Source organism: Gordionus sp. m RMFG-2023, chromosome 3, assembly GCF_954871325.1.
Source record: "Gordionus sp. m RMFG-2023 chromosome 3, tfGorSpeb1-WG-v2, whole genome shotgun sequence".
NCBI lineage: Eukaryota > Metazoa > Nematomorpha > Gordioida > Chordodea > Parachordodidae > Gordionus > Gordionus sp. m RMFG-2023.
In genome coordinates this window covers 4,077,209-4,098,491 of record NC_088777.1, presented here as the reverse complement: position 1 = coordinate 4,098,491, position 21,283 = coordinate 4,077,209, and the positions used below count along the sequence as shown (strand labels likewise).

General features: G+C 26.3%; 2 protein-coding genes across 2 annotated transcripts; one reads left to right on the top strand and one right to left on the bottom strand.

Annotated features, from left to right (window-relative positions):
• Positions 1 to 1,748: 1,748 nt before the first annotated feature.
• Positions 1,749 to 13,330, bottom strand: LOC135926492 (ATP synthase subunit b, mitochondrial-like). The gene is made up of 8 exons (XM_065462381.1): positions 13,228 to 13,330; positions 13,148 to 13,184; positions 12,899 to 13,104; positions 12,459 to 12,622; positions 11,901 to 12,026; positions 11,296 to 11,373; positions 6,435 to 6,536; positions 1,749 to 1,889 (listed from the first exon to the last, which is right to left on the bottom strand). Exons 1-8 carry the CDS (start codon positions 13,241 to 13,243, stop codon positions 1,824 to 1,826), a joined length of 795 nt encoding a protein of 264 aa, XP_065318453.1. The 5' UTR covers positions 13,244 to 13,330; the 3' UTR covers positions 1,749 to 1,823.
• Positions 13,331 to 14,968: 1,638 nt separating this feature from the next.
• Positions 14,969 to 17,130, top strand: LOC135926434 (probable cyclin-dependent serine/threonine-protein kinase DDB_G0292550). The gene has a single exon (XM_065462321.1). It carries the CDS (start codon positions 15,130 to 15,132, stop codon positions 17,023 to 17,025), a length of 1,896 nt encoding a protein of 631 aa, XP_065318393.1. The 5' UTR covers positions 14,969 to 15,129; the 3' UTR covers positions 17,026 to 17,130.
• Positions 17,131 to 21,283: the final 4,153 nt, after the last annotated feature.

Sequence of the window (21,283 nt, the reverse complement as noted above, 5' to 3'; positions counted from 1 at the left end):
TTAAAAAAAATTAGGATATCCAGAATTATATAAACTTGCTCTTATAGTACTGGCGGTTCCAGCAACACAAGTTACTGTAGAAAGGGCCTTTTCGAGGCTAAAATTTGTGTTATCGTCACAAGAAACAAATATGAATCCATTTATATTAGAAAATATATTACTTATAATATATTTAAAAATGAGTTATTTTGAATCTTATATTTTTTTTTATATATAATTCATAGATGCTTATAATAAAAATAAATTAGATGGTGTTGCTTCAATAAAAAAAAAAAATTTCTAACCGAAATGAACCTTTATAATTAGCTGAACCGAATAGAACCTTTGTAAAATTTTTCTTAAGAACCGTAACCTTTTACATACTGAACCGTCATATATAATGGTTCGGGTCCCTGGCGATGCGAAGCTAAAAAATATAAGACACAAACATATAAATAATCACGAATTCGATCAAAGGGTATATGATTTTCCTTAAATATTATATATAATTATCTGTATTTTGGCTTTATCTTAAATTATTTTAAAACTGAATCAGCTGTAATAAAGCAACGCTTGGAGATAACACATTTCCTATAAATTCAGCGTTGGTGATGAATTACGAATCGCTTGAGTGATATCAGGTGCGATTACTATACAAGGCCTAATGGTGATTTATAATATAAAACGAAATTTCTAATCCATAAGTTTCGGTTATTTTCATATTATCTTAATCCTAATCGAATATAATAATTAAAACTATTAATATGATTTCCTATACCATCATAATATTTCTTATAATACACATAAAATAAAAATGCATTATTTAAAAAAAAACATTATTTAAGATGTAGGACATGATATTAACGACAGAGAAATGGCATATTAAGATAGAGAATCTAGAACCTCATAGAAGGTGTCTAAAAAATGGCGCGTTTTGTGTTATGAACAAAGTACCATATTGTGGTATCCTATGTATACGTAATAAAAAAGGTTGCATGCGCCTGCCAATCTCAACAAGACTACCTAGATGTGAAATAATCATATTATTTAAATGGCTCTCTTATTTACTTCTATTTGATTTGTTAGTATAAAACGAACTAAATTGAGAAATTACCTAATTTTTTTATAGAAAAAAATATAGTCTTTTGATGAAAATATATAAACTCAGAGACCTACAGACCCGGCCCTATACCCGGTCTGGGTACACGGACCAAATCGTATTTTAATATTACCTGAATTTTTTTTTTAAATACTCGGGCCGGGCCGTGTATTTTTAAACCAAGTATTTTAAATCGCCACTATTAGCATAAATAATTAAAAATATATATAATATTTTTTTTTTATTAAATCCATTTTTTAATAACATTTTTATTAGAAAGTTTATATATATATCGCTATGTTCAAGTATTGCTGTACATTTTAATAAAATTTATTTTTTAAAATAGGAATTACCAGGTGAACTTGAAATTAATTTGGTAAGGACAATTTTAGAAAAAAATGGTGATTTTATGTATAGGAATATATTAATGAATCTATCTACAAATCTAAAAAAAACTTTGAGTTAAGTTTTCTGGAAAACTTATAATTTTTTACATATTAAATTTGTCTATTTATTATAATTTAAACTCCTATCTTTTACCGTTTTTGAAGGTAGATCTAAAATGGAAGAATACCTTTAATACAAATTGTATTATTTGGGTTTTTTTAATAAATATATAAGACTAAAGGGATTTTAAAAAACGCAATAAATTTTTAATATATTTGTAATTCTGTAATCATTTTATTTACCACAATAAAGCATGCAAATAGTTCCAATCAAAATAAATATTATAATAAAAAACAAATTAAATGATAGCAGTTTTGGATAAGGTCTTCAGATCGTTAATACATTTGTTCATCGCTTCTTTTTCCTAAAATAATATTAACAATATAAATTTAATTTAATGGGAGTAATATTGGAAATGGCAGAGTGCCATCTAAAATTTAAGATAATTATCCTATTCCATTTGCTTAAATAAAAAAATATACCAATTCAGTGAAAATAGTGTATCTTCTTCAAAAAATTCTTTATTTAATTTGTATCAAAATTCTAATGAATGGCCCTAAGATCTTATTATAAGGTCTTTTTTAAGATCACTTTAAAGGCAAAGGAGCTGCCAAATATTTATAATAATTTGTGTATATTTAAGTTTATTACACACAATTTTTAAAATGTTACACACAATTCGGACTCTGAATTTTATTTTATTAATATCCATAAAAATAAATATATAAAAGGCTAAAAAAAAGATGATTATTATTTTTTTGTTTCCGCCGTTTTTAAATTATTATAAGTTTATTTTATTTGTGTGAATTATATTTGGATATTAATAAAATAAAATAAAGAGTCCGAATATTAAAAATTGTGTGTAATAAAACTTAAAAACGATCTCCGATTCGATTAGTAGCAGTAACAAATACTAGACCAATAGCTGAGATAGTGGGTCAGAGGGCGGAGATGCTGCGACAAATTGGGGAATTAGCAGAAACGACCTCGCCATCTATAGTGGGATCGGGAGCGGTGCAATGGCCTCTTATAGACATCTCTGTGGGAACATCGAACGGGAATCAACAGGGGGAGACTATTATAGTAAACGTAGGGGCCAGAGAGGCGCAGGAAACAGACCAGGACTCAGGGGAGATATACAGAGAACCGGTGGGGGTACCAGAGTTGGGAGGAAGCCAGGAATGGGACAATATGTTAGATTTCCTCATGACGGACAAAGAATTAGAAGAAATTCTAGGCGATAGTGAGGATGGAGGATTTAGCGTATCCTTATGGGGGGCGTGTTATGGATGTTAAGATTTTATTTGATTGTCAGATCAAAAATAATATTGGCTTTGGTCAAGTCAATTGGAATTAATTTTGTTAATTTAATAAATCGGCATCATAGTAAAAGAAAGTATATTTTTTTTATTATTTGTTTTTTTTTTATTTTAGGAAAAAATTTATTATTAATAAATGAATATTAATTTTTATAGAAAAAATAAATATATATAAAAGACTAAAAATGGTAAATTATGATTATTATTTTTTTTGTTTCCGCGGTTTATAAATTATTAAACATTAGTTTATTTTATTTGTGTGAATTATATTTGGAAATTAATAAAATAAAATTAAAAGTCCGAATTGTGTGTAACATTTTAAAAATTGTGTGTAATAAACCTAAAAAATTATATAATAAAATTTCGAATAAAATATAAATCCTTTAAACATGATTTTTTTTTAAAAAAATAAAAATAATACTTGGAAAAAAAAATGGCATCCAAAAAATCATGTCCATTTAATCTATTACTATTTTACTAGGAATCACGTGACATTTTTTTAGAAAGGCATATTAATTTTATTTATGATGGATTAGAAAAAAAATAGGAAATTTGTTTAAATTTTGACATTTCAATAACAGCTGTTTTGTAAAACAGTTGTTTCTAGAAAAAACGGTAGATTCAACTAGAGGTAGAATTTTAGTCGGACAGTTTGGCTCGATTACGTAGAGCAAGTAACAGGATTTTTTTTTAAACGGACTGTTCAGATAATTTTAAAAACTTGTTTAGATTTTGAAATTCAACGATATAATTTGTTTTTGACCCACAGGCAGGGATGTGAACCCGGACCTGGAACCCTCGTATCTTGGCCGAACCCGAACCCTTTTAAAAAGTGGAGGGTTCAAGGGTTCAGGGTAAAAATTTTAACGGATAAATTTTTTTTTTAAAATAATGTAAAAATATTATTTTTAAAAAATAATACAAAATTTTTATAATTTTATTAATTTTTTTCGTGGAATCATTTATTTTATATTCGCGCTTTTCTCTTGATTTTCTTCCTGGACTTCATTTCATTTTATTTAGAGATTGATACCATAAATTATTTTCTAGTGTAAGTAATAATATTTTATTATGTAAATTTATTAATATGCTTTTTGCCTAAAAAAAAGCATTCATATTCAAATGTCTGAGGAGAATTTGATGAATGCTTTAGTTGAGCTTGTTACAATAAATGGAAGACCTTTCAATATTCTTGAGGATTCCGGTTTAAAAAAAATTATTGATCCTATTAGTAAGGCAATTGGAACATCAATTAACCGTTTTAAAATTAAGGGCTTAGTGGTTGATGAATCGAAAAAAATGCAAGCAAAAATTATAAAAGAAACAAAAAACAAATTAATTTCATTAAAAATAGATTCCGCCCAAAGATTAGGGAGAAATATTTTAGGAATAAATATACAATATATTAAAGGAAATTATATAACCTTAAGAAATTTAGCAATGAAGGAGAAAGTTCAACTTCTGAAAATATAAAAAGAATGATAATAGAAACTTTAAATAAATTCCATATTCCTTTAAGAAACGTTTATACCATTACTACGGATAATGGTGCTAATCTAGTCAAATCTATTAAATTATTAAATGAATGTTCATTGGACGAAATGGATGATATAGATATAAATAATGATGATAATAATTTTGAGGACATAAGTGAATTTGACATACCGGAGATAATAAAAGATTTTTCCACGAAGATATACTGTATCAGATGTGCAGCCCACACACTACAATTAGCTATTAATGATTCCCTCAAAAATAATATCTTTAAAACTATAATTGACAAAGCAAGGGATGTTGCAAAATATTTAAGAACTCCTACAATTGTACGAATATTAAAATCCATGAAAAGGCAAATGGCAATATTAGATTGCACAACCCGTTGGTCCTCTATCTGTATGATGCTAGAGCGATTAATAAGTTTAAAAGATTTCTGTGATGATTTTATTATAGGATCATGTGAAATCATTTTGTCAGAGGATGATTGGAATCAAATCAAAGACCTTACTAGGGTGTTGGTTCCTTTGAAAATTACTACATTACGATTGCAGTCAGAACAGTTGTGTTTATCCGATTTTTATGGCATATGGGTGAGATGTCGATTAGAATTAGAAAAATTTACAAGTTCCTTTTCATACGAAATATTAGAAAACATGAAAATACGAGAGCAACAATATTTGAAAAATAGTGTTGTGTATGCCTCAATATATTTAGATCCTCGATATCAAGTTCTATTAAGTATTGAGCAAAAGCAAATGGCAATAGACCATCTCGACGATTTATGGCATAACCATAACTCTATTATTAACAATATATTGGAGGCTTCAACATCTAATGGTTGTAGCGATAGTAATGATGATAGTAATATTGACGATCTCGAAATTTTATTATTAGATAGAGAAAAAAAAATAAAATTATCATCAGGATCAGATAGAAAGGTGAAAAAAATATCGATTGTATCTTTAATTGAAAAATTCTCAGAAGTTAAGAGAAATAATAGGGATAAAAATATTTTAACATTCTGGGAGGAAAATTCTCTAATATATCCTGAATTGTATACCTTGTCTAGATTCGTCATGGCTGTACCGGCGACACAGGTACAATAATTTATATATTATAAAGATAACTATCTATTTTAGGTCAGCGTAGAACGTGGATTTTCTTCTTTGAAATACATATTGTCTAATTTACGTGGAAATCTCAAGGATGATATTTTAGAAGATATTATGATCGTTCGATTGAATAAAATATTTAAAATTTAAATTATTTCATTTTGAATTATGAATGTGTACATATATTGAAGTATAATAAAAATGAATGAAAAAAAAGTCTTATTTTGAGTCATTATTTTTATGTTCCCTGGACCCGGACCCTGGACCCGGGTCCTTTAAAAATTTATTACAGGACCCGAACCCGGACCCTTTTTTTTTGTTGAAGGGTTCACATCCCTGCCCACAGGATCTATGGGTACCCACAGATGAAACCCCAGCTGATGAACCTTCCAGGTCTTATTGGAGACAGAGCACCATTCACCTTTATTAAAGAACAGGAAAGAGCCACTGTCCCCTTCAAGGAACTTATTCTATTGAAATAATCTAAACTCCCATACCAATCAAATTCACCTATCCCTGATTTGTGTACTTAAGGCGAGTTGTCCTAAACAAATTTTAAAAAAACTTAAGATTGCATAACTTTCGTGAGTTTTAAGAGATACGAAACATGTCCCAATTCTTTTATTAAATTTTCGAAAGTATAGTTAAATTCTTCATATAAAATATTCAAAATGTTTTGATGAAATACACAGATTACAAAATTTTAATGAGAAAATTATTACATTTTCACAATTCGTAAAACTTTTAAAAATCACAAAACATTAGCGAATTTGAAAAAAAAAAACATTTAGGCCAATATTTTAAATTTACATTAAAAATGGATCATATTTTTTTCTTCGTTGAATTTTCTAGATTTCATTATATTTAGGAAAATAGTCTAAAAAAAGAAGTAATAATTGGATTTTATTTTTATTTAAATTCCTATTTGTTATTATAAAATATATTTTAGTTATTTATCATAAATAAAATTTGATATCATACCAATTGAGGGGTAATACTAGCGTACACGTGTCTAATAATCCAGTCAATCATATTTTGATGTTCGAAACTCCTTTTAGTGTTTATTATCTCGGTTTTGTAATCCTTAACAATGGGTACGAAATTTATAAATTAAAGATTAATAAATATGTCCTAAATAAAACTTACATTCCTTCCGGATGTTAAAAATTAAACTAGAATTATTTTTTTTAACAAACGATTTTTTATAAAAAAAAAATATGAGATATTTTTCATTATGGTGTGATAAAAATATTGGTACGAAATAAGTTTCGTTCCTTATCAAAAGTAAGGCCGCATTTATAGTAAACGCTGTTCAAGCGTTGCGTTATTACAAAAATACAATAATTGGGTATTAAATTTATAAATATGGAGCGTTATAGTGCGCACAAATTAAGCGTTTCAAACGTAACTAATGCATTTCGAATGCATTCGTTTAAATTGAGCACTTTTACTTTTTTCAATCGCGCCAATTTTAAAAAACGCAATCTGGTTTGCTTTTTTTATAACTTTTTTTTATAAAAGTAACATTTTGATACGATAAAATATGGATATTCCTTCTAAAATGTAAGAAACATGATATATTTTTAAATATTAATATATAAATTTATATTTTAAAAATGAAATTCAATATAATCTTAATTAATAATATAAATATAGAGCATGGGATGACAATATAACCAAAAAATTTCTTAGATGTTTTAGAAATGGAAGAGATGATCTGTAACCAACAACATCCAGATCATAAAAAGACCATGCTGGTGATGGAGAATTTAACTAAAATCGGGTCTAGGTATAAATAATAAATATCAATATGTATGCCTACATTTATTTAAGGTTAGAAGAAGATTTTCCTGAATATGATACGTCATGTCTCTGTTTAAAGAAGAAGATAAAGAATTATAAAGACCAGCTATAAAATTAAGCTGGCAAAAAAAAGTGGGTCAGAAGCTTCCAAGTCTTCATATAAATGGTTGGAGCATATTAAATTTATGGAGCCAACCATTGCTGACATGCCAACAACCAGTAATTTTGATATTAGTGAGAGTATCAAAAAGATATCATCTAGTCAACAATTGGAAGATAGGTTGTTGGAGCTATTAGATAAGAAACCTTCTTTAAATAGGTAAAATTTATTATTATCTTTAAAAGCTTATATTTTATCTAGGTTGTATCTACAAGCATTGGAAGCAGATCTTGATGCTCTAGATATACATAGGCAGTATCTTTTTAAATCTGAGGTTATGAAATTCATGTATTCCTTACATACAAATTATTTAAAACCATTGGAACCAATGGTGGACAATATTGAAACTCCACTTGATATTTTTAATAGTATTATAGATTGAATTATATTTGTATATATATATATATACATTCTTTGTATATATATATATATTTTTATAAATATTATGATATTATTTGTATATATTTATTTTTATAAATATTATGATATTATTTTTAAAATAAATATTCATAAAGTTTTTATTTATTAAAATAGTGTCCTAATTATTAATAAAGATTGAAAAATTAGAATTAAATTCTATTTTATATTAATACAATCAATTTCATATTTGATATAATTAACAATCACATATATATAAATAATTAAGAGTTTAAAAAATTTTAAAATTTGTCTCTTAAAATTTCTTATATAATTGTTGATGAATAGTTTTGTCTGTCTCTGCTAATAGAGAATGGTTTAGTGGTCAGATTATGAAATGTATCTACTATATATATAATGAAAAATAGATTTATTAAAATATATATTAATAAATAACTCATTAAATATTCATTTTTTTATTAAATTTTTTGTCAAATAAATTCTGTGATTTAAGATTTAAAAATTTAAACACATTTTTTATTATGTAAATATATTTATGAGGTAATATTCTAAATAATAACAATCAATTTCATATTTGATATAATTAACAATGATATATGAAAAAATAATTAAGAGTTTCAAAAATTTTTAAATTTGCTCTTAAAATTCTAGATTCAATTTGAAGAATTGTTTTGTCTGTCTTTGGTGGTCAGATTATTATTGTATCTTTTAAATGTAATGAAAATAAAATACTACAATATTTGTTGTACCTATGTCATCAACTTCAGAACCTATTCCTTGATTGCTTATTATTATATTATGCACAAGGCATAAAGTCTCTATATGCTCCAAACTAACTTCTATAGGTTTGCTGAGAATTTCAAATTATTTTACAATGCCCCCAAAGCTATGTTCAACACTAACCCGAGCATGTGATAATCTCATATTATATTCTCTTTCCTCTATAGATAGACCTTTTTTAGGATAGGGTTTCATCAAATAATGTGACAGTGGAAAAGCGTCGTCTGCTACCATTACATAAGGCATATTTTCACTAAGGCCAGGAAAAGGTTTGGCAGGTGGTAGATCAAGAGTCTGGTTAACAATTTCTGCAATTTTTTTTATTGATACTCTCACTAGTATCAAAATTACTGGTTGTTGGCCTGTCAGCAATGTTGGCTCCATAAATTTAATATGCTCCAACCAATTATATGAAGACTTGGAAGCTTCTGACCCACTTTTTTCTTTATAATTCTTTATCTTCTTCTTAAAACAGAGACATGACGTATCATAATCAGGAAAATCTTCTTCTAACCTTAAATAAATGTAGGCATACATATTGATATTTATTATTAATACCTAGACCCGATTTTAGTTAAATTCTCCATCACCAGCATGGTCTTTTTATGATCTGGAGGTTGTTGGTTCCAGATCATCTCTTCCATTTCTAAATAGCTAAGAAATTTTTTGGTTATATTGTCATCCCATGCTCTATATTTATATTATTAATTAAGATTATATTGAATTTCATTTTTAAAATATAAATTTATATATTAATATTTAAAAATATATCATATTTCTTACATTTTAGAAGGAATATCCATATTTTATCGTATCAAAATGTTAGTTTTATAAAAAAAAAGTTATAAAAAAAGCAAACCAGATTGCGTTTTTTAAAATTGGCGCGATTGAAAAAAGTAAAAGCTCAATTTAAACGAATGCATTCGAAATGCATTAGTTACGTTTGCAACGCAACGTTTGAAACGCTCAATTTGTGCGCACTATAACCATCTCTCTTCTTATTATTCTGATCTAGGCAACCCGGCGCCTTGCATAATTCCCTTGAGTTTTTTAAAAGACGGATGGTGAAAACTTGTGCCATTTTGAGCAATTCTTCAGAAATATTTATATATTTGAAATCACCATTCAATTAGCAATTTAATGATGTGCATATTCGATATATTATATTTAGTTTCGGGAAAAAAAGTTGATAAAATCACATATCTAATTTCTGATACAAAAAAAACAAAATTGATACCAAATTAATGCTCAAATATTTATTTAAAAAAAATAAAAGAAAGGAATGAAGAAAAAAGTAAAAGCTCAATTTAAACGAATGCATTCGAAATGCATTAGTTACGTTTGCAACGCAACGTTTGAAACGCTCAATTTGTGCGCACTATAACCATCTCTCTTCTTATTATTCTGATCTAGGCAACCCGGCGCCTTGCATAATTCCCTTGAGTTTTTTAAAAGACGGATGGTGAAAACTTGTGCCATTTTGAGCAATTCTTCAGAAATATTTATATATTTGAAATCACCATTCAATTAGCAATTTAATGATGTGCATATTCGATATATTATATTTAGTTTCGGGAAAAAAAGTTGATAAAATCACATATCTAATTTCTGATACAAAAAAAACAAAATTGATACCAAATTAATGCTCAAATATTTATTTAAAAAAAATAAAAGAAAGGAATGAAAGTTTATGAATTTTTCCCAAAAAAAAATATAATATATCGATATACACGTCATTAAAATGCTAATTAAATGGTATATAAATATTTCTCATTTTTGCTGGAAAAAAAATTAATACCAAATTAGTGGTCACATGGTACAAGTTTTTTTTTTTACATACAATACCATTTTTTTTAATAATAAAAAATAAAAGTTTTATACGATAATGTTTAAAAATACAACCACGTATAAATTATGTGATCTTTGTCTTCATATTAGGTGGTGCACTATGTCTAAATTTGACAAGTTTCATTTGGTTGCAAAAAAAAGCCATTTAAATAAAAGCACTCTCTCCTCATATTTGAAACTAAAAATCATGTTTATATAAGGGCATATTACAAATTAAAATCAATTAGATAAAAATAAATGATTAAGCTATATTTAAAAAAAAATTAGCATTAAAACCTACAATTTATATCTATTGAATGAGCCTTCAAATTACTTTGCTTCATAAATTACATGGAAATATGCCTGCTATATTTATATTAGGAATTTTATTTTGTTGATATGTCAAAGATTATGAGTATTTTGAATAAATAAATCTGTAATTGTATAAATATTTATTGAATAAAATTTTGGCTGATATTATAAAATGCAAATAGCTTATATACATGAACTCATAGATAATATAGATAGAAATTCTAATGATAAATCAAATGTCAAGTTCATATGTTTCTAAATTTTAAATTCATATTCTAATTTTCGTTTAAAAAATGTATAATCAAGGTATAAAAACGGATTAGACTTATATATTTCTATGTATCTTTATTTTAAATGGCGACCAGCTGATTTCAAATCTGGACAACTTCTAAAACATTACATTATCAGTTTGACACCATATTAATGTTTATGGATACAAAAGAAAAAATGAAAGAAATATAATATAAATAATTAAATATATTTAAAAAAGCTGCTTTATATGTGGAAAGAATGGAAGGGTTGTAAAAATATTATTTTCAAAGTGAAAGAAAGGATTGATATAAAATCTATGATTAAACTAACCAATCTTTTTTTGATAGCATCATGAATAGCTACAAGCCTTTCCCGGTAATTCCTTTCTAATTGTAGAGCAACATTATCCTAAAAAGAAATCATTGAAAAGTTATTAAAATCAAAAAAAAAATTATTTATCAGTATTATAAATGAATGATGGTTTATTAAAAAGATGTATTGGATCTACTATATCTGTACTAGTACCAATCTAATATCCATATCTCAAAAAAAATTATCATTAGTCATGTTGATACTTAAAATCTATTTTAATTAAAGAAAATATTGTTCAAGTAAATCAATGGCAAAAGTAAGATTAATTTATTATCTATTTAATATAGCCATTAGAGTATATTATCTGGTAATGGAGAAAAAAATCGCCAAAAAAAACTCCTAATACTGCAAAAAAATTGCTCATAAAAAGTTGTATTTCTATTATATAAAAATGATAGCTATTTATCTATACAATTGATTGAACTTGCAAATACAAATATAATGTATTTATAGGAATGGATTAAGTATTTTTTTCACAGAAGAGCTGAATTTCAACCTCATCCTGTTCTGACTCTAATATCCCATACATCTCTAATTTGTAATTTTATTTTTAAATTAATTACTCTTTGAAATTGGGCTATATATTTAGGGGCTTCTGATTCTCTCTGCTTGATTTTCTCAGATTCTATATTGTTTTCATAAAGCTGAATGTGTTTCTGATGTAAATCTCTAACATCTTTAATGTTATTCTGTATAGATATTACAATTATAGTTTATAATTTTATCAATGAAAAGAAAAAACTTCATTGGCCTATTCTTCATCAAAAATAAATAAATACAAATATTTTTACTTAAATAATAATTAATTAGTTATTATAATATATATTAAATAATATAACTTTATTGGGCAAAAATTTTCAGGAAAAAAATACATTTATAAAAAGAAACAAACTAATAATCTGCCAAAGGACTACAAAAGATAGGCCTACTCCCTATGAGGGTGATAACACTGAAATTCTTTCCCTTTAGGAAAATCTTCACCATACCTATGATTTATATTTTAACTCTTAAAGTAAAGATTTTATATTGTTCAAATTAAGATATTATTATAGATTATATAATATTTTAACAAATTTTATTTTAATTATATGATAAATTATACAATAATTAAAATAAATTACCTCAACTTTATTGAATAAATAATTTTTGACTTTTTCTCCATACATTTTAAGTAAGAAAATCTGAATCCCTATAAATACTATACCACTACAAAATTCTGTTTCCACTACCCAAATTTCTTTTTGTAATAAAGTTGTCACCAATCCACCAAAAAATAAATATGACCCTTTTGATAAAATACCATTATATAGACTTTTAAAATTATAATTAATTTATCATGACTAAAATAGATCTGATATTTTAAAATCAATTCTTAGATATGATAATAATCCTATTTAAAAAAATTTAATATAGAGATTTTAAATAAATTAGATACATAAACATAAATTCTCTTAATTTTATAAGATTATGATAATTATCCACAGATATTATCTATGTTAAAGAACAAATTTTCTACTGAGCTTTATACAAATATATATTTTTTAAATTAATTAAAAAATACCAGTAACGCCAGTCTTCATGTAAAAAAAATCAAACCATGAACTAGGTAATATACCAAATCGTACTTTTGGTGGGTACATATTTTGTTCTAATCTTGGATAGTTTTTTATATCTCTTTCAGGGTTCACTTTAGTCTTTGATGGATAATTATCTGATAGATTCAAAATTTTATTTGTAGAAGTAAGAAATGGGGATGATATTACATGTCTAAATTGAAGGATATAAAAAACCTATAAAATATTTTATCAACTTGTATGTTATTTGCAATATTCTCCTATTATAAGGATCTAATTTTAAAATAATAACTATATATAAAATAGGTCTAATTACATATTTTAGATAACATATTGAAGAGGTATACACAGCGTTTTGCTAAAAATAAGGCGATGAACTATAATTCTACTGAAGATTGATTACTCTTGACAATTTGAAATGTACGAATGTCAACTATGATTATTTCTATTTTAATCCATTTTTATAAAGAGATAATCTTTTATATTTAACTAGAAGAGTAAGATTCCTAAATTGTTTTTCTATATATATATCAATACATATAAATATATAATAACTGCTCTACTCAGCAAATTTAGGCCTATTACACCATTAAGTAATAATAGATGTAAAGTGATTAAAATAAAATATAATTTATGTTTATCAAAAATTTTCATATGTCAAGTATTTTAAAACTATTTAAATTAAATATGGATATTTTAAAATAATTTATATCTTAGATACAAGATAAAATAAATATTTTCCAAAATTTAAAATAAATATCCGCTTTATTACCCAATCCTAAACCTTAAGAACTGTGGTCTCAGCACGGTTTGCAGAGAACATGTTTTAAAGAATAAAGCTTTAACTACTTATATCTAAATTAGGAAAACTTTTCCAAAGGACACGTTTTAACAGAAAATAAAATTGCTAATTGTTGTGTTTTCAAACGATAACTTGTTTATCATTTATATTTTTCTATTTGTTTATACCATACTCGTATATTACCATTTTTTTTTGTTGAATTATACCACCCTGTTTTGATTTCGTCCTCAAAATTGGTTCTAGCCAGTTTTCAAGATGGACATGGATGGAAATTAATATTTATTTATTATCATTTAATTTAAAAAAATGGGGACTGTATAAGACCTCGGAAAAATAAATTGTATTGGTTAAATTTTTGATTTTAGTTTTTATTTTTATGTCCGATTATATGATATAATAAATTTTTACTTTTGATTAACTATTAAAATAAATTCGTGTTACATTAATTTCTCAACTTCACTAATGGGGGGACCCGTCTGTCCAACTTCAACATTAATCAATAGCGAAATAATATTTAGAACATTTTTTAAATGCTAAAATTTCTTCATTGATAAATAAAATCATCAACCTGGTTTCAAAATTTTGAAAATTTAAGTTCAATTGTTCAATTTTTATTATCTCTATATTACGAAGGCATTCCATATGTTATTATATTTATCTGCAAATATCATCATGACTTATCCTAACATTTGCCAAGTATGTCTTAAGGTTTGAAACCCTCTAATTAAAATCTATCTTCAATAAATATGATATAAATAATAGTACAATATTTCAATTTTGGAAAACATATCTTGCTTCTATCTCTATATTAGAAATGTAACCTTTTTAATGAATGCTTCTAATTTTTTTGAATTCCTTAATTTTCTAAGCATTTTACACTCCATCATATATCAAAGCACTGCCGATAGGCTCAGCTAAGTTAATAAATAAAAAAATATATTGATAACGTTTCTGGGACCACCCAATTGGGAAAGGAAACAATAAAAAATATGTAATAATGATCTTTAGAGAATTAATAATTACATAATTAGTTTTTATGTATATGTTCTTAAATATTAATAATATTTTAGGTTTAAAACTAATTATGTATTTTAACTAAATTAATTTCACTAAATATATCTATATTGCCAAGTTTTAGGTTATACATCACTGATTATAATAAAAACATTCGATTGGAATAGATAGTTAAATTGGTCAAGGTTTAACTTTTCTACCAAAATATAATTCACGCATTTAAAACATATGTTAGCAAATTTCTCAAAAGAAAGCTTAGAAAATAGGCAACTCCTAATACAAAACAAGTTACTTGAGATTTCTAATAAGTTTGATCATGAAAAGGAAAAGTATTTATCTATCATTTATGACATTGATCTGGAGGTGCAGAAAGCTGAAATTGATAAAAATCATCATGTAATAATGCCTAATAAAATTACAAATGTTTCTGATACCATTGAAACCGAAAAAATCTACCTTTCTCAATTAAACAATCAACATATTATTTCTGATAGTGTTTACAAGATTTTATCTACAGCTGTGATATCAAGTATATCCATTACAAATACTAATTCAATATCTAAGCTAGATCATATTAACAACAATATAGTAAATCAGCCATATATAAGTTTAGATATTATGAAACCAGACTTACAAATAACTCAAAATCTCTCAGCCAATATCAATATCCCTTATTTAAATAATTATAACAACTCAAAGGATCCTATTAATACAGATATTTTTACAACCCTTAATTCAAATCAAAATTTTATAATTGATAATGCAACATCTAATGCGATAAATTATATTAATGGTAATATTCCCACATCACACAAAGAACAAACTTATGATTTCAATTTTGCTTTAATGAATAAGGTCAATAACATTAATTCACAACATAATGATATTTTTATTAATATTAATTCCAATCAAAATTTTATAATTGATGATAAAACAATTAATAATTCCCTAAACTATAGTAATAATAATGTTACCATGTCATTCGAGGAAAAAATTAATGATTCTAATAATGTGATGGAAACTATTTCTAACTTTAAGGCCAAACAAAGTGATGCTTTCAAAAACTTTTCATTTAAGCCTAAACCTTCTATTAATTTAGATTCATCCAAACAAAGTGATGCTTTCAAAAACTTTTCATTTAAGTCTAAACCTTCTATTAATTTAGATTCAATAGATGAATCAAAATATAGACTTGATTCATATGATATTGAATATGATTACAAAATTAGTATGAATAGATATAATTATATAACAGAAACTATAGTCAAGCCTATCAATGATAGTCAAATTGAAGCGGTCAAAAAATATAGAGTGGATATGAAGAGAATAATCAATATGATCATAAATACCCTGTCTGCTCATAGTGCTCATCACCTGATAGACAAGTATCACAAACTAAAAACCATTTTGACGGGGAATGAATTAGAATTTTTAAACAAAAAATATAAACCTTTAGCATTGACTTTGTATATTGACAGCCTTGAAAATTCTGGGCAAAAATTTAATATAAAAAACTCTTCCAAACCAAATGATAAGCATGCAGAAGCCAAAGAAAAAATCCTGCGTTATTTAGAAGACTGTGTATCCACGGCTATCATAAATCAAGGTATAAAACAAGTGGAATCCAATCTAAAATCGGCATTCATAATTTCTCCTTTGGCAAATGCTTTGTGCACTTACTTTCCTCATTTTCACTTATCCCTCTCTGCCAATTTTTATCTTTCACTCATGCCACTTATCTCAGGAATATTAATTAAAAATACCAATCCAGTCAATTATGATATAGCCCTCCATTTTAACGAAGAAAAAATGAGGCATTTGAGAGGAACTTTTCAACTCTACCTAGCTTTATGTATCACACCTATACCAACTCCATTATCCAGTTCCAGAAGCTTTAAGGATAAAGATTCTCATAATATTCAATGCTTTTATAATATAGGAAGATTATGGTATCTTATAGCCAAATCCCTTAATAGTGATTACAATACTTGTCAAACCGATGTTAACTCACAAAATTCTCTAACTCTTCATATTCGTTCAAGGCTTATAATATTAGATTGCATCACTATTTGTGGGTCGGTCTTACTTACAGCATATAAAAGGCAATACAATAAATTATTAAATCTTGCTCATCGTTTGAAACCTTTTGCTGACACCGAGACTACCCACAATCAAACCTACAACTTTGATATGTCAGCCGTCAATTATGCGGCCATGTTGGATTCGAAAATAAGTGGGCAATCTTTACGGAACCCCAAAGATGAAGGATTGGTATTAGGGGAAAATTTTTGGGGCTAAAAGATTTTAAACCTATATAAAATTAAAATTTGTAAAGGTTATTTTATTTTAAAAGAAGTTGTTTAAATTGTATTGTTTGTAATTATAATCACGATGATAGATATAGAATAAATTATTTATTATATACGCATGTACTTGGAAATTTGTTATTTATCGTTGAAACTTCAAAACTTTAACGAATTCATTATGTTAAATATTTTAAAACTTACGAAAAATTTTCGGAAAATTATTTTAGATAGGTTTTTATTTTGAAAGATAAAAAAAGAAACATTTATATTCATTAAAATGTATCGAACATTGTTTAAATTTTTTTCTTCAAGTTTTGGACATAGCACAATTAATTATTGAACTGGAGGTTTGCAAAATATCTTGAATGGTATAACTACACCCGGAAATTTTTTAAAATAATTTAGTCTTTATTGCAATGTTCAATAAAAATTTTCTTTAGATCAAAAATATAATACAGATGCAGCGATATAACTTTTTTTTGTCTATACCAATACAGCCGGGTATCTGACAGATGGATACTACCTGGCACCGATATTTTTGGGTACCTTGTGAATGTTATTGATTTTTTTATGTGTTTTATCAAACTATTAAGTAGCGTTATAATTTTATCTCTATATTCAGATACTTAGATAAATGCCTGTGGCCTAGTCGGTTCAAGTATCACGATTCTATATTTCTGTGGGCATATTTTTTTTCTAAAGCCTGGTTCCGTCCTTTGGGGTAGTATTGTTAAAAGGCTTGATTTAGGTCGATTTTTAAACATGGCCCAATTAAGAATTAAGCCAAAATTATATTATGTAAGGCTGGATATTTTGCACATAGATGACAGAAAGCCGAATCTTTTGAACCCTTATTTGCCAAATCCCTAATCTAACGTAATATTATTTTGGCTAGAATTAATCGGGACAATCTTAAGAATCAACTCAAGTCAGCCTGTTTCCTAAACCATTTGATGAAGGAGAGGGATGATACACAGTAGATCGGACTACCGTGTGATTCCGTTAATATGAAATGCATTTTAATAAATTTTAGCAAGTCGACTAACGTCACGTCAGATAACATTTTTTTTTAAAAACCTAGTATCTTTTATCCTGCTTATTAAGATTAGATGGGTAATATGTTTTTGAATAAAAATCACTGATTTTTTAAATATGTTATTATATGGCTAAAAAGCTATAACATAAGAAAATTACTCAAAATGGATAATTACTTAACCATAATTTATTTAAAATCATCAATCGTTTTTTTAAATATCTATATTATATAATGCTCGTAACTTTACATTATTTCTCTAAGGTTTCTTTACTAATGCATTTTATATGTTTTTCATATATTTTACAATTTATTTAAAGGAAACATATATCTATTATTTTTTTTTTACATCAGACAGCCGTAAATAACCAGAACAACGTGTCTATGATAAAAGGATCGCTTGCCATACCTGTTTAATTTGAAGGCGATTTATATTTTGTAATATATGACTGAGCAAAATATCTAATACATTTAAAATTCACATTTAAATGCATAAGAAAGGAAATTTAGCGTCTCTTACCCTGCGTTCACAGATGCGAATTAGCATTTTGTGTTTTCTTATATTTCGCCGCGAATTCGTGTATTTGACTGCCCCTCCCTCTCTCCCATTCGCACGGGCATATCTTTAATATAAATGCATTTTTTTTTCATATTAGATGTAAATTTAAAATCTGTGTCCATAAAATAAGGATAAAGTAAAGATTCCTCATCATACTCATTTATGGAGAGTATTAAGGTTTATAACTCCTGGGGTTTGCGCCTATGGGAACGCACGTGACCTCCGATATTCCCGATCTGGCTCATACTGTTTCCATGTGCAGGGTCGGATAAGCAATCTTCTTTCTTATTTACTGCAATACAATGTCGATCATAATTTCGCACAACTTTTACGTTTTGGAAACATTACTAGTAGTTTGAAAAAAAAAATAAATTACATTGCATCTTATATTGCCTGTGATCATATTATCATACGAAACTTTAATATTCTTTTTCGGGATAACCTATTATAGCGTGTACGCTATTTAATATTAAGGTAATGTCGTGCTTTTTGCTATTTACCAACGACTCTGTGGGCAATGCCAAATTTTAAATTTAACCTATAAAACGAGAAGAAAAAAAATTAATACTATTGCTGTGAAGTAACGACAAAAAAGTAACGTCGTTACTTTTTTTGAAGAAAAGAAACACCTTTCGTTACCCTCATCTAAAGGTAACGAGTAACGGTAACGCGTTTTTTTTTTTAGGTAACGGTAACGCAAAACGTTACTTTACTCGTTACTTTATATTTTTTCTTAAAAAATATCAATAAAAAGAAAAACGTATTTTATTGTTTTATAAATTACTTTTATTTATTTTTTAATTCTTAATATTAATAATTTAAGCCGAGTTTTAATTAATATTAACCATATTAAACATTTTTTTTTAAATTCTAGTTGTTAAATTATCAGTTGAAATTAATATTCAATCAAAATTCAAAGTAATTATAATATTATTATTTAATTTATAATTTATTTTAAAAGAATATTATGTCCATATTATACTTACTTCTTCAGATGAAGAAGATTTAACCCTTCCCTGGCCCCAATTTGAATTATATTTTAAACCAATTAAGAAAATTAATGGTACCAAGTCTACACTTTGTAAATGTAAATTATGTCCCAACGCAAATATTTCAACGTCAATGTCAAGTAGCTCAAACTTAAAAAAAACATTTGAAGGTAAAGAAAGAATTAATATATAATTATTTTAAACATATAAAAACTTAATCATGAAATGATTTAAAAAAAATTTATTTAAATTTCATTGTAGATCTTATCAATAAAATACTATATATATATAGCATCTTATTATTTAACCATGTATTCGATAGCTACGGCTCTTTATAATTTTAGAGAGCGAAGAAAATATGCATTTGGGATAACTCACTCCCACTATAACCATTATAATATCAAAACTTAAAAAATTGGCTTTGAATAATTTTTAGTTTTGTAAGCCGCTAATTGATTCAATCCTGGAATCCGTAGATAAAAGGTATACAGTTCAAATATTGTTTATAATTTATATTTTGACTATCATATTTTCAATAGATTCAAACACATTTATGATGATGAATATATACTATCGGCAATAATTCACCCACTATTTAAATTGGATTGGCCCTGGATAAAATTAGAGGTCAATAAAAGAAGAATGCTGGAACTTATTGATGAGGAAATGAATGAAGGTCTCTGTATAGATGATCTTTCAAGCTTTTTTCAAAATTAAGATATTTCCTTAAATATTTTTTATAAATTCCCCGAATTGAAATTTTTTTTTATTAAATATAACACCACTTTTCCATCCTCTGCACCAATTGAACGTGTGTTTAGCACGGCGAAAGCTGTGTTGAGTACTAAGCGCTCACATTTATCTGATCAAAATTTTGAAAATCAATTGTTGTTAAAAATAAATAAAAAATTGTTACATAAAGATGTTATCTTATAATATAATATTTTTGTATAATTTTATTCATATTATAATTATATATGAAAATTTTATTATAAAAAGATCTTATCTTATATGTTCTTTTTGTATAGTTTTATTTTATTATATATTGTCGGTGCTCTATATATAACATTTAATTTTTTTAAGTAACGAGTAGCCCGTTACTTTTTTGAAAAGTAGGTAACGCGCTTTTCTTTTGTAAAATGGTAACGAGTAACGGTAACGCGTTTTTTTGTAGTAACGTTTACAGCACTAATTAATACATTAAAATGTAAAGATTATTCTTCACTATAGATACAGATAAAATAGATATTCTTTGCACAAATAGAATATGCCTATCCAAAACAATTAGTTCATTATACCAGATATTCGCACTTTTTACTGAATGACAATAATATGTCCCTAAAATTTTATCGTCTCCCTCTCCAAAAAAATGGTCTTTTCCTACTCCTAAATACTTTTAACAAAAATATGAAATAGTAACCATCAAAATTAACTTAAGAAAACCATATCACTTAACCTCCTTCCAATATTTCCTCCTCACTTATTTTATATTCCAACGAAGATCTTTCTCTCCCCACCCCCAGTAGAAGTGCCTATCATTACATAATGGGTTTTGACTTATAAGCTATTCCTCTGCGTTTTAAGTAACTAGGAATAAGGTCATCCAAAATGGTTTCATCTCTATGACGATTATTACAAATATTATCGGTAAAAATATTTGGATTGGATA

Coding starts and splice junctions, on each gene's coding strand:
- LOC135926492 (XM_065462381.1), bottom strand. Junction 12,623..12,898: donor CATGAAGACTGGCGTTACTG/GTATTTTTTAAT, acceptor TTTTATCAAAAG/GGTCATATTTATTTTTTGGT. Junction 6,537..11,295: donor ATGCTATCAAAAAAAGATTG/GTTAGTTTAATC, acceptor CCCATTGTTAAG/GATTACAAAACCGAGATAAT.
- LOC135926434 (XM_065462321.1), top strand. CDS start 15,130: ATGCCTAATAAAATTACAAATGTTTCTGATACCATTGAAACCGAAAAA.